The sequence below is a fragment of the Heliconius melpomene genome, chromosome 13 (assembly GCF_056956725.1).
Source record: "Heliconius melpomene rosina isolate 202511_hmr_F chromosome 13, ASM5695672v1, whole genome shotgun sequence".
NCBI classification, from domain to species: domain Eukaryota; kingdom Metazoa; phylum Arthropoda; class Insecta; order Lepidoptera; family Nymphalidae; genus Heliconius; species Heliconius melpomene.
The window spans coordinates 4,923,346-4,936,297 of record NC_140401.1 but is presented as its reverse complement, the minus strand read 5'-3'; the positions used below and the strand labels follow the sequence as shown (position 1 = coordinate 4,936,297).

Genomic DNA, 12,952 nt, shown 5'->3' with positions numbered 1-12,952 from the left:
GTTAAAAAGTAAACAGAATATTAAAATCAAGCAAGGATTATTTTATAATAATAATACATATAGAAAATTAAATTAAGATCATGGTTTAGATAGTCTGTGCCCAAAGAAGCCCTAATAGATATAAATCTTCTATCTTAATTTGATCTAAATTGATATTACATATAATAGCATGTTATAAGCGAAAGGTCTCATAATATATATTTTATTTACAGTTATCGTAGGACGAGTACAGAAATTATTCAGAGGTAGTGATTTTCTTGACACTTACAAGGTTAAAATCAGAAACACATTTAAAGTGAGTATTATGTTTCAAAAAATTATAATCCAAGATAATTTTCTAGGCGATAAGTACTACTTAAAAGTGTTAGTATATGCTCTATAAGATTTTTTTTTAAACAGGCAACCCCGAAGGCAGCGTTAGCATTAAAATCAGGGCGGATATTTACGCCCTCAGGAGATTCCTTTTGCGGCGTCAAGCTTCAGCCTAGAGAGACATATGTAATAACAGGTAATATAATGCAAACTCTTGATGTCTGTTCGAGCCTTTATATTAGAAGATCAAACATTTTCCAATGTTAACTAAAACTACTATAAATATTTATACGGCCAATTCTATTTATTTCAGGTCGTGTGGTTCACCTGCAAGCCCATATAGATCTTTGTGGATATATAAATAAGTGGCGTGAAGTCACACCGCGACAACGAAAAGGATTCCGGCTGCTCTACAAACAAGGATGCACATGCAAGGTGGGTAGCACCGTTTGCCTTCAAATATTATCAAAAAGGAATTTAATGTATCAATATAATGAAATATCTGTTATTCTTATAAATATTTTTTATAACCGAATTCAAAAAAAATCTTTAACTAAATCTTAATACATACCTACATATGAAATAAAGTTTTTGGTAATATATCTATTATAATATTAAAAAATACAAGAATCCACACATGTTAATCGTTAGTTAGCATTAACTATCCGGGACCCATTTCCATATAGCGACTTAAGGAGGGTAATTTGAAAAATAAAATGCTTGAAATTGTCCCAACATTTTTTCCGTACGTGAATATAAATGAAGAGTGTGTCAGACTGGCAGGTCACATAAAGGGAGTGGAAAGATGATCCTCAAGCTAAACGAAGCTTATTAGATTCGCTCAACAGTTAATGCCGCAAATCCGTTTAAATGTGTTGTTGCTTTTACGTAAAAGAGTCACGCGTTTTTTCTTTCTTTTAAAAACTTTAAATAAAAGAAGGCCTTGTTCAGTCATACGGTTTGCTCATTTTACGTGCTTATATTATTTAATTTTTTACAAAAGCTCATGATGCATCATGTTTGGAACAGTCAGCATGTGGTTTGTAGGCATATTATAATACCTTCGTATTCTCTTCAGAGAGACAGGAAAAAAATGTTATTGGAAGTAGCATAGTATTTAAATTTTCAAAGACACATTAGAATCAGTTGCCTTATCGAGCAACAAAGAGGAAATTTTCCTTCTTTTTCTCTTCATATATTTTTTATATGAAATAAAAATTATGTTTTTTTTAGTTACTAAATATTAAGTTTTTATTAATTACATTGAGGCCACCGTGGCGCAGTGGCACATGGCAGTAGCAGTAAACGCGACGGTTATGGGTTCAATTCCCGTTCAGGGGATTGAAATATTACAATTTATACAGTAATGTATAGAAATGGTATAAAGTAGTATATTACAGCTATATGTATCAATATCCAGGTGCACGTAAACAGACGCAGTACAAAATCACCGAACACGTGTGTAACGGGCTACGACGAGTGTTTCGAACGACACGGCATCTGCCTTCACGACCGTGAACGACGTTGCCGTTGGACAAGGTAATTATATTACATTATACTCCTGATAATAATCTTTTAAATGACACCAAAGCAGTAAAATATAATTTAAAAAAAATATATTATGCTAATTAGTTATTAATTAAAGTTAGATTAGATATATAATATATAATTATTTTATTTCTGGACTGTTGCTTAAAAATTTTGACGTTCAATGTCGTAATTGTATACATAATATATCTAAAAAAAGTAATACGAAAATAAAATATAACGTTTTAACGTTAACGTTAGAGCGTGCATTCGCAAATCTCATTAGAGTTGAGAATTAATATTGTTACCGATGCTAAATATAGACTCACTTTGATGTGCAGCCCGTTGCTTTGTTATTTATCAGTGATTATATTATGTCGGTTTACGTTCCAGGGCCCCAGCCCTCACAAGATGTCTGCAGAAACAGCACTTCAATAGCACCATGACTTGATTCATCAAACGACGCGAAATACTTTAATTATTCGTAACAAAATTGTATATTTCGATTCGAATTCATTGAAATTCCTGTTACCTTTTAATTGTTACTAATAATATGTTAAAACAGTGATTTACTAAGCCACCATTATCATCCTAGCGTGTTTTAAATATGATTAATAATGCAGACTTTACTTTGAATGTGGACATTTATTAACAACAAATTAATGGATGAATGTTAGTTCTGGCTAGTCACGACTATGTCTAACAGTAATAATTTAGACTAAATTAGGCAGCAAATGTGTGGCTATGAGATGTTTGTGATAGAGATGTAAAGAAATTATGACTGTATGAAGACTTTGATTGTAACGAATTTACTGTGAATCATTACCATTTGTTATATATCACGATTTGGCGTTCGGCCCCAAATTGTTGTTTTGTCTCGTTGGACAATTATAAAATTGACGTTATTTTGTATTATTTATTTAAGTTATATTTATGTTTAAGCTAAATATTGTAAATTAACAAACTAGTTGTATAAGTAATTACATTAAAGACTTAAGAAACCAATTTTAAGTGTATATCATTAATTTTCTTATTAAAAAAGTAAATGGAAATTAAACTTACCATGTCAGTGTGGTTATGGTAGTAAGTTTGCTCGATGAGAGGGAAGTTCTCTCTGCCTAGACGCCGCTGCAGTTGTAACAAATGCCCGAAGACCCATGGTCGATCCTAACAAATAAAAATCGAAAAGTGTAAATTTAATATTGCATATTGATAAATATTTTTTAATCAACTGCTCAAAATTATTACAGTATCCGAAATATAAAAAGTAGAACACTTTAAATTCATTAATGTTATTCTACTATATATGTACTTTAGAGCCTTTTCATAAAATATTGTGGAATTGAATTTAATTAACGCCTGTCATGGCGCGAGGGCAAGCGTGCTAATAACAGCGTGGCTGTAAACGTGGCAGGTTGTTCGATTCCCATTCGAAGAAATGATTTTTTTAATATTCTTTATTTCTTCGTAAATGTAACGAGGCAAATGGCAAAGTGTCTTAACACTAGGTTCCCAGGTTTGCTCTGCCTACCCTACTATGTCCGAGACACAGCGTGAAGCTATAAAAAATAAAAATTCAATAAAATTTATAGTCAAAAATATTTTAGATACCAGTGTTCTTATCATTTTTAACATACCTTACATTGGTTATAATATAATTTAAAAATAATGAAAATATTTATAACAAAATCTTATCAAAAACATTAAATGTTTTTAAATGCATTTTTTATATTAATTAATAACTAAATAAGTTAAATTTTCCACTTTATTATAAAACTATATGTCGTACCTAATAATTTATCCAACAACTAAACTCCTACCAAACTAAACTAGCGGTCGTTCAACATTTTTGCCTTCCCTCGGGCAGCGTATAATTTACGACTATGTAAATTAGTCTACTTTTTCTAACTTTAACAATATCATTTGCAACCATAGAAGTGACTGATTTATAGCAAGGCTACGCCTTTACATATGCAAATTTGTATGCACTCCCACGCAAACATTCCCTGTAGGTATACCTTAGTATGGAATTTTGAATTTTTTTTTTTTAAACCCGGCTTAATACGAGTAGGACTCGGGTGTGAAGAGTTCCGTACCATTGTCTATAAAAACGAGCATAACATTACGTTTGTTGTAGGAAACCCCCTTAAATATTAATTTTATTCTGCTTGTTAGTATTTCTTGTTATAGCAGTAACAAAAATACATAATTTGTGCAAATTTCAACTGTCTGACTATCACAGTTCGTGAGATGCAGCCTGGTGACGGACCGACAGACAGTAGATGCTTAGTAGTCCCTAAAAGGCTAAAAAGTACGATAATCATTTTTTAAATTCATAGTTTTTCCAGAAATATATTTTCAAGAGTCATCGAGAGCTTAGTATTACATCTTTGTTGGAAAAAAAAAATTTACTGCTTACTAGCATAAACAACTAATTTGAAAAAGAAAGATGATGTGATTGATTAAGGGACGAAGCCGCAGGTATAAGTTAGTCATTATATAAAAATCTAAGCCATATAAAATTAACAAAACAAATTATGGTAAAAACGTGCCATAAACATTACCTGGAAGTGATAGATCGAGTTAAGACTATTAATGGAAGGTACTCCGCCGAACTTGAGGCCGAGGAGCAGCGCTCGGTGGTCAGCGCCTGCGTCGCGGACGTTCTGCCTCACCAATACGAAGTCCGGCCTTAGAATAAAAAAAAAAATAATTAAGTAATGTAAAAATTATTAAAAGTGTTTTTGTAAAGATTATAAGAAAATATCATATTTGAAAATATAAAAAAATCAACATAGCGAGAGTCGAACCCTCGTCTATTAAAGAAAGTTCCGAATACCTTTCGCATTAGGAAAAGAAGGCGGAGATAACCTAGTATTAAAAAAATCTATTTTCTACTTTTCATATTTACCCAACTTCTAAATATTTCTATAAATATTCTATATATCTATAAATATTTATAATGAATTATTTATAGATTTTAGTTCTACAAAAACATGTTAAATAAGTATAGACAGAGCCAAGGTACTTACTTAAAGCAGCGCGTCACTTTAGTTCCGCTGCGGTAGACCGCCATCGACACATTAGCGCCGTCGGAGCTCGCCGTCACAGACAACTCCTATAAAAAATATAAGTCCAACAATTTCCTTCTACATTAAATTACTTAAATGATATTGGTTTAAGCTGTAAGAAATTGCGTCGGTTTATATAATCTTGAAACCTAAATTATTTTCTCGTTCTTACTTCTTATTTTATAGTAAACTTTTAAAATATTTACACGGTTTGCGTTGAGTTTCGCCACTAGGCACGCAATGCCTTCAGAAATGAGCAGAAAGTAGCGTAGTGTCTTAACACTAGTCTCCCTCTGCATACCCAGAAACACGCGGAGTACAGCGTAAAGCTGAGTTATGTAAACACATCAACTGCCTATTCATATGTTACAAATGTTTTGATGAATATCAACATTTTTCTACAAAATAGTAATTAAGTAGTAAAATTATTTAATGAATCCAAATAATTAAACGTAATTCCTGAATTTGAATAGATTTATGACAACAACGTGTTTACATCGCGGTAACTAAGCTGCTTTTACACGCAGATATTAAGTTACAAGCACGCGAGCAATTACACTAATGTACTACGAAAATTGTTTCACTTTGTAGATTATAATTCGTGATTCAATCCTTATTTGTACTAAATCAATGGCAGTTATTTGTTTTACTAATATATTTATATGGTAAAACTTACTCTGAATTCTGCCTGTTCTACACGTATATCCCACTCGCCGGGCAAGCGACGGCCGCGGAAGTACTTGGACCAGTCGGTGTTCTGATCGTCGACAACCAGCAACGTTACACATCGGTCCCTATTGTAACCACGACCAACAGATGCCACCGATGTTACGCTTCCTGTTTTAATATACGATTTATATGGTCAAATTTAAATTAAATAATATGTTTCCTAAACAAAAGAAATAGCAATTTCACAAAACAAAGTTATAATATTAAAGAAATATACTGATTAAAGAGGTTTTTCTGGTATATAATATTAAAAACATACATTAGATAACTTTGTCATATAATATAATGATGAAAAAAACAAAAAGACGTAATCCGGGAAATGTGATCGTTGGGGATATTATTTTCACATTTTTAGTTCCGAACATTTGTAGTATATTATATGATGTCATCCTTTACTTGCTCTTCCATTAAGATTGAAATATTTATATGTTACCTAATAAATTGGCTCCTTGGTCCCGTGCAGCTCCAGTAAGTGATTGCACACGTTGCAGCAACGATTCTCTGGACTTCGCCGGTGAGGACGGCGCAGAAGTACCCCTAGAACCTCCACGAAGGTTAAGGGACAAGTCTCCACCAGTACCAGTACTGGGTCCGGTGCTGGCAACACTTGGCGCTGGTGACGATGATGTACTGCCGATACTACCACCGGTTGCTAAAAATACACACTCAAATGATTAGAAATGATGTAACATTACTGTTAATTTTTCTATATATTTTATTTTCTTTCTTTTTAATTATAGTATCTATATTTGTTTTATTGGTTAGATTTAGACGTAGGCAAAATTATAACAACATCTATGTATAATAGGCCAAAAAATGATGCCTAATAAGTAGTGACATTAATTTATGAGATAACTCACCCTGGGAGGCCGGCCTCTGATTCTGCGGCTTAGGCTGGCTGGTGGTCGCCGGTCGGCCAGTGTAGGGGTCCACCTCGCCCTCATCGCACTCGGACTGCAGGTCCCCCGAGCTGAATCTGCGCAACGCCTCCGCTGAGCTACGCCGCACCGCCGGGACAGGGACACGTGGGGGGAAACCGACACACACATGTAGACACCCTCACCCTCACCCTCGTGACGCCCTCAGTACTACCTCTGTCTACTTGTTTGTTTGTAATGAGTAATCAGGAGCTTTGTGTGTTTCACCTTTTGTTTAATCGTCCACTTATGTTTGTATAAAATATAATTGTTTAAATATTCTTTCAGTATCTATATGTTATTTTTAGAACGAAAATATAATATAGGTATTGTGTTTTGCTAACACGATTACAGTACTGTGTATTTTAAAAATGCAAAACTTCAATGTTCCTTATTGAGAAGCAAATTTAATTCATTAAATGTAATGAATATCTGAAAACTACAATTCCTAGTTATATCGTCTCACACGACTTACCTCATATTTTAAAGCACATGTAATTGCCACAATGATATAAGCACCATGCACTGATGATGATAGGTTCTTTGGGCTTTTCTAAATCACAACATTGACGAAGTTGTTCAGGTATTTTTTAAATCTGAGAGCAGATGAGTGTTACACTGTATGCGGCAAAGGGATATGACTTGGGATGGGTCCTTACAACTAATAAGAGAATCCGTCGCAAAAATAACCTTTTAGATAAAAACACACTCATATGTCTTTGTATGCTAATATATTTCTTTTTAGTTGTAAGTTTGACGAAGTGGAATAAGTGCGGAATAAGGAAGCATTATCAAGCGGGCTGCTGTGCAATACACTTGATAATTCGGCAGTAGGCGGAATTACACAAATAATATTTATGAACACACATTACTATATAATAATAATAATTAAATAATAATAAAAAATATTTTATAAAGTTCTGTTAAGTTTAAAAACTCCTCGGCAGCAGAAAATTCCCTGGTTATTTAACATTTTATTTCAAAAATCTACATAACAAATAAGATCATATAAAAATGTAAATAAATGATAACATGTAGATCTAAAATAAAAATAATTATAAAATAAATATCACACATAATTTCAACCAAGGAAAAGGGAAAAAGCGTGCGAGATGGTTCCGAGGAGCCATTAGTTAAGTACGCCAATTATAACGCCGCGTATTAAAGTACGAGTGTGCTTCTTTATGAAGCCACCGTAATACGCAAGGACAAGAGAAGTAGCTCCTCAGGTCCACCAGATTATTTTACTTAAAAACAAAACTCACCTTCTTTTCAGGTAATTGACATTGGAGGTGAAAGAATTTCGGAAGCTTGAGAAAGACAGGGTTGATGTGGTCGCGGCCTGCGGGCCACAGATTCCAGGACACCCTGAACGATCTATTTTGACCGCTCCTTAGAAAACCATTAAACTTATTATTACTAAAGTCTGTTTAAACAGATCTATTATTTATTGGAAAAATAAAAATAAAATAGTGAAATTTATTTTGTTGATAAATTAACAAACGAATAATCTATTTATATAAAAGGACTTGTCCTCACTGACTGAGATAAGACGCACGCACAGCCAAAACCGCTGATGGTAGAAAAGTGAAATTTGGACAGATATTTACTTTCGTAATCTGGACATCCACTAAGAAGGGATTTTGAGAAATTTTAACCCTAAAGGGACGAAATACGGATTGAAAGTTTGTATGGAAAAAATGAAATCGGCACCAATTTTTATGAAATTTGAAATTCACACTGTCAGAAATATTTCATTGAACACGAACACATTTCGTGGTTTATTAGAATTCACCCCCGAGAGTGCAAATAAGCAGGCGAAGCTGCGCGCGTCCGCCAGTATTTTATTAATATAGTAGTAGTATAATATTTAAAAATGTAAAATTGATTTACTAATTTAATAAAAGTATATTCTATTGTACAAGTACTGCTTATTTAATATACGTCTCTATAAATTATTGAATCCGGCCACAGCGTCAGTGCAGTGTTGCTCGATAGAATGTAGCATCGGAAATATAAAAGGAAATTAAATTGTGTTTCAACTTACCTCGGGATATTCACCCGCAAGTGCAACTCGATAGTATTGGAACGAACACTGGCTGCCGATAACGTCGAGTACGATAAAGGTTCCTGCCAACAAAAAATGGTTATTAAATTTCTTTTCACCACTCAATTTTATTTTCACAAGAAATAAATTACAGTTGGCTGGTTGTATTACTTCTTAAAAGATTATATATTTATACTTTTCCATTAGTAATCAGTACTTAAGTAGGTTCAAAAGAATCAATAAGAATAAAATGTAATTTAATTGAGGCCAGACGTGGTGCAAGGGCAGAAAGGCTATAAACGCGACAGGCTGTGGGTTCGATTCTCACTTGATATTTAATATAATAGTTGAGTTCCGCCTCTCAACAAGATATGCCTCCTGAATTCAGCATAAAATGCAAGAAAAATTATTATTTAATTGTTAATTATTCATTTTGTTTAACCTAGATGTGTGCATTAAACATAATATGTGTCTGTAAAGGTAGACATTATGAAAAACTATTTATAAATTTAATACTATTCGCACAAAATTCTTCAGAACTTTGTACATAACGAAAACTTTAGTTATATTAAAGCACAAAGCGTTAATATTTCGGCTACAGTTTGCGTGACATGAAACTTTCGGTATAGACGATCCCACAAGTAAGTAATAGATGTTCATGTTACATTGCTCAACATAGTTTATTTCATGTCTACAGAAAATTTAATACAAATTTTAAGTCATCTGTACCTCAATATACAGCCATATTACATTTTACTACAGATTTATATAGTGATAGTGATAGATTATAAAATTTACAAAAAATATAAAACTAATTAACTTTTAAAAGCATAATATTTAATAATAAAACGCTTAGGCCTCTATATTTTGCGTGTAATTAAACTGCTAAAGAGCCATATTTTTTAATTTAAATTGTCGACATAGATACATTTGGCTGCCAGCCAACGACCCGTGTCGTCACACGTTGCATCCCTACGCCATAGACCTACCTATTTCAGCCCCATTGACTTCCATTCTCAAGTTCACACTTACCCCAAATCTATGCACAGAATACGATATAAAAACTTGTTTTCGGCAAAAATGTAACTATTTTAAAATAAATTTAAGTTTAATAAGAATATAGCTAAATATATAGATAAATACTTAATTAATTTTATTCTGTAAACTGTCAAAAAAGCGAGATAAATTGAAAATAGAATATCATGCATGCCCAATGGCTTCTATTGTCAAGTTGACACTTGACCTCGATCTATTTATGGAATAAAAAATATACTTTAGAAGCTCACTTATACGAGTATAAAGAAGCCATATCTGATAGTGCTTAATTTTAATTGGCACAGTAGTACTTTTTATTAACTGATGATCCACAGACTAGAAAAATATTTTTAAAAAGCAAGAATTTTTAACGTATTCTCCTCAACCACAATATAATAATATTGTTTTACCAATCACTTTCAATATTAATATAAGTTAATTAAGTAACTAAACTGTAAATAACGTAAATTAATAAAAATACGACATAATAATGAAAATTAACATAGCGGTCTAGACTTTACTCAAGAACAGAGATAAATAAATAGTAATTGATGCACCATTAATAAAATATATATGAAAAGAAATAATTATACTACAAAAGCTACAAATTGCAGTTTAGAATATAAATTCGTAAAAGCACAAACTAAAAGATTTAATATACAAAGGGTAGTATTTAAATCATAAAAACCTTAGGGTCGTGTTGTTTAGCTAGTGTTTTTTCTTTTGTTTAATGGTAGCCGGGCGGTCTTAGTGGTCGTAAAGGGTGTACTATAAATCTGAAAAGATAGGACATAAAATGTAATAGCCCCGTATTAAAATAGAAATGATTTATATTATAAGTGTACTTTGATCCTATTGCTTAAAAAGCGAGCAACAAATTGGAATATTTTATATGAAAAAATAACTTTCGTGTCACGGGAACTATTTTTCTAATCAAGCTACGAACAGGTAGTCATTTTCAGGCTTTCAATTTATCAAACTATTATAACCACGCGAAAGTCGTTTATTAAGTAGGGTTAACAAAAGGCTATGTCAGAAAATAGAGAACATGCGATTCATTTTAATGTAAGATTTTAATAGCATTAAGCATATTATTGCTTTCAACATTCTATTTTTTAAGCTACATATATTAGTTAATTTTACTATTTCTTTTGCTTTACTTTGTATTTACTTAAAATTAGTAGTACTGGACAAATTTTATATTTATTTGATTTGTTAATTCTTATACGATAATTTTAAAAAACTACGTACACCTCACCACATATAGGTATATAGAAGCAGAGGTATTAAGTAAAACTTGTTAAAAACGTCTCTACTAGTATAAAATCCATATATATCCAAAGATTTTAAACTGAATTTGCCAGAATTTAAAGCGCCAGTCATCTCCTGGAGTAATGCCAATTTTGTGACGTCCCGCCATGGAAGAATCGATTTGTTGTTCAGCGATGAAGATGTGGCACACAATCATCTCATTTGAAAGGAAAATACCTACTATTTACTCAAAGCCTTATTTTAGGTTTTTAAAGCATCAGTATAAAGTATAAGTAATAACCAAAGGCAAAAGATAACAAATATAATATTTTTTTTCTCTAAGCATAGTTGAATGAATTATTAGTTTAACAAATTAAAAAGACGCTTTGTTAGTGTGGTCAGCTGTAGCATTTACTAAATGGATATGGCAGGATTTCGCACCTTCCGCCTCTATCATCAGATCTCGACAGCACCATACTATTGTAATGTATGGTAATATACGAACGTAAAAACCTTCTAACGTATAACATTATAGTATAATACTCATAGTTTTTAAAAAAAAAATTGTTCCTCCTGTGAATTTGCTTAATATTCTGTTAGCAAATTTACACTAATCTACAAGGCCTAAATAAGTAGGAATCAGCCTTTTTTAATACTTTAACAACGACTTCTGACTTTACCTATATTCTGTGTTACCACTTTATGTCCCATGAGTAAAATACAATAAATATACAATCAGAAGCAAACAATAGTCAGATAATTTATTATTTATTGTATTTTGGGGAGAAAATTGTAAATATAAGGACAAATATAGTCATTATATATTTTTCTTTTTAAAGATACGTACGTAAATATATAATGCTTTACTATATTAATTGAGGCCGTCGTGATGTAGTGCCACAAGCATGTTGCTGTAAGTGCGACGGTTGAGAGTTCGATTCCCACTCGTGGGAATGAATTATTATTTATTAATATTTTCATTTCTTCATTCTGTTAAGTAACTGGTAAAAAGTTCGGAAGAAAGTGAGGAACAGAGTGTCTTAACATTACGTTCGTTTTGCCTACCCTACTGGTGGTATACTCGTACAGCGTAAAGCTCATAAATATCATGTTTTTCTAAATTATATATGTTTGAAATTTGTCCTCTTCAAATACTATAAAAACTTATTATACTTTTTTCTCTACGCAAATGTTACATGAAAGCTTTGGGGCGTTATAATAATATATAAGCATAACACTTTTTTTGTCAGACGATCAATAAGGTTTAACACGCTTTATACTTAGTATTACTAAAAAACGTTTAAACACGCACCACGAGGTCTTTTAAACTACTAATATAATAAATAAAGTGATACATTACGACTTGCTATTCCAGAGTCAGTTTAGTAAGTGACGGTTTGAACTGAATATTACTGTGCTGAAAAAAGGTAGGTTTCAAAACTGAAAAATACTAGAGAATTGGTGCCACAGTATCTTGTTTGACATGATAGAAATATTATACTAATTTATAAATTTTAATAATATTCAATAACTATAGCTCTAGTTAGAGATAGATATATAATTAACCGCTAATAATTCAAAATATACACGATCAATCTACCCGTGGCGTAACAAGGTCTATCCATGTATAGTAATTTTATTATTTAAAAATTAAACAATTTAAAACTTATACAATTTTTCGTTGTAAAATATTATCGCATGGCAATAAAAATTTTAAAATGTTTAAAAAGTCATTATTTAAATAGTTATTTAAGGAGCACGTTAATTAATAAATTTATAAAGAAAATTAGGTCAATCCATTTAAATTTAAAACCGATTAGTTTCTCGTCAAGCAATTAAAATAACATTAGTTTATTGTAGAAATAATTTTACCTATACAAAGCATATTCATAGCGCTATGTAGAGCGACCGACATTCAGCGTAGTACTCATATTTCTTGTTCCCCGCCCCATATACCCATTTAAACTTTACCCTTAACACACAACAGACTCTCGCCCCGTTTTAGCTTATTCGTAGTTATTTTAACATAAAATTAATAATTATTTTTCTTATATGATGATTTT

General features: G+C 31.9%; 2 protein-coding genes across 4 annotated transcripts in view; one reads left to right on the top strand and one right to left on the bottom strand.

The window, feature by feature from the left end:
* The window catches only part of Timp (Tissue inhibitor of metalloproteases), a 39,260-nt gene extending 36,416 nt beyond the window's left edge, over positions 1–2,844 (top strand). For all 3 annotated transcript variants that reach the window (XM_085195475.1, XM_085195473.1, XM_085195474.1), the window contains 5 exons: positions 213–295; positions 400–508; positions 626–747; positions 1,733–1,851; positions 2,233–2,844. In XM_085195475.1, the coding sequence (XP_085051601.1) occupies positions 213–295; positions 400–508; positions 626–747; positions 1,733–1,851; positions 2,233–2,290 (491 nt within the window). In that variant the 3' untranslated portion in view covers positions 2,291–2,844. The remainder of the gene's footprint in view (positions 1–212; positions 296–399; positions 509–625; positions 748–1,732; positions 1,852–2,232) is intronic.
* Positions 1–8,613, bottom strand: part of Syn (synapsin) — a gene marked incomplete at its 5' end in the record, with an annotated part of 58,650 nt that extends 50,037 nt beyond the window's left edge. Inside the window, 8 exons of the mRNA XM_085196269.1 lie at positions 2,902–3,006; positions 4,404–4,530; positions 4,872–4,957; positions 5,587–5,747; positions 6,073–6,291; positions 6,500–6,636; positions 7,822–7,948; positions 8,604–8,613. Coding sequence (XP_085052395.1) covers positions 2,902–3,006; positions 4,404–4,530; positions 4,872–4,957; positions 5,587–5,747; positions 6,073–6,291; positions 6,500–6,636; positions 7,822–7,948; positions 8,604–8,613 — 972 coding nt within the window. The remainder of the gene's footprint in view (positions 1–2,901; positions 3,007–4,403; positions 4,531–4,871; positions 4,958–5,586; positions 5,748–6,072; positions 6,292–6,499; positions 6,637–7,821; positions 7,949–8,603) is intronic.
* Between the last annotated feature and the right edge of the window lie 4,339 nt (positions 8,614–12,952).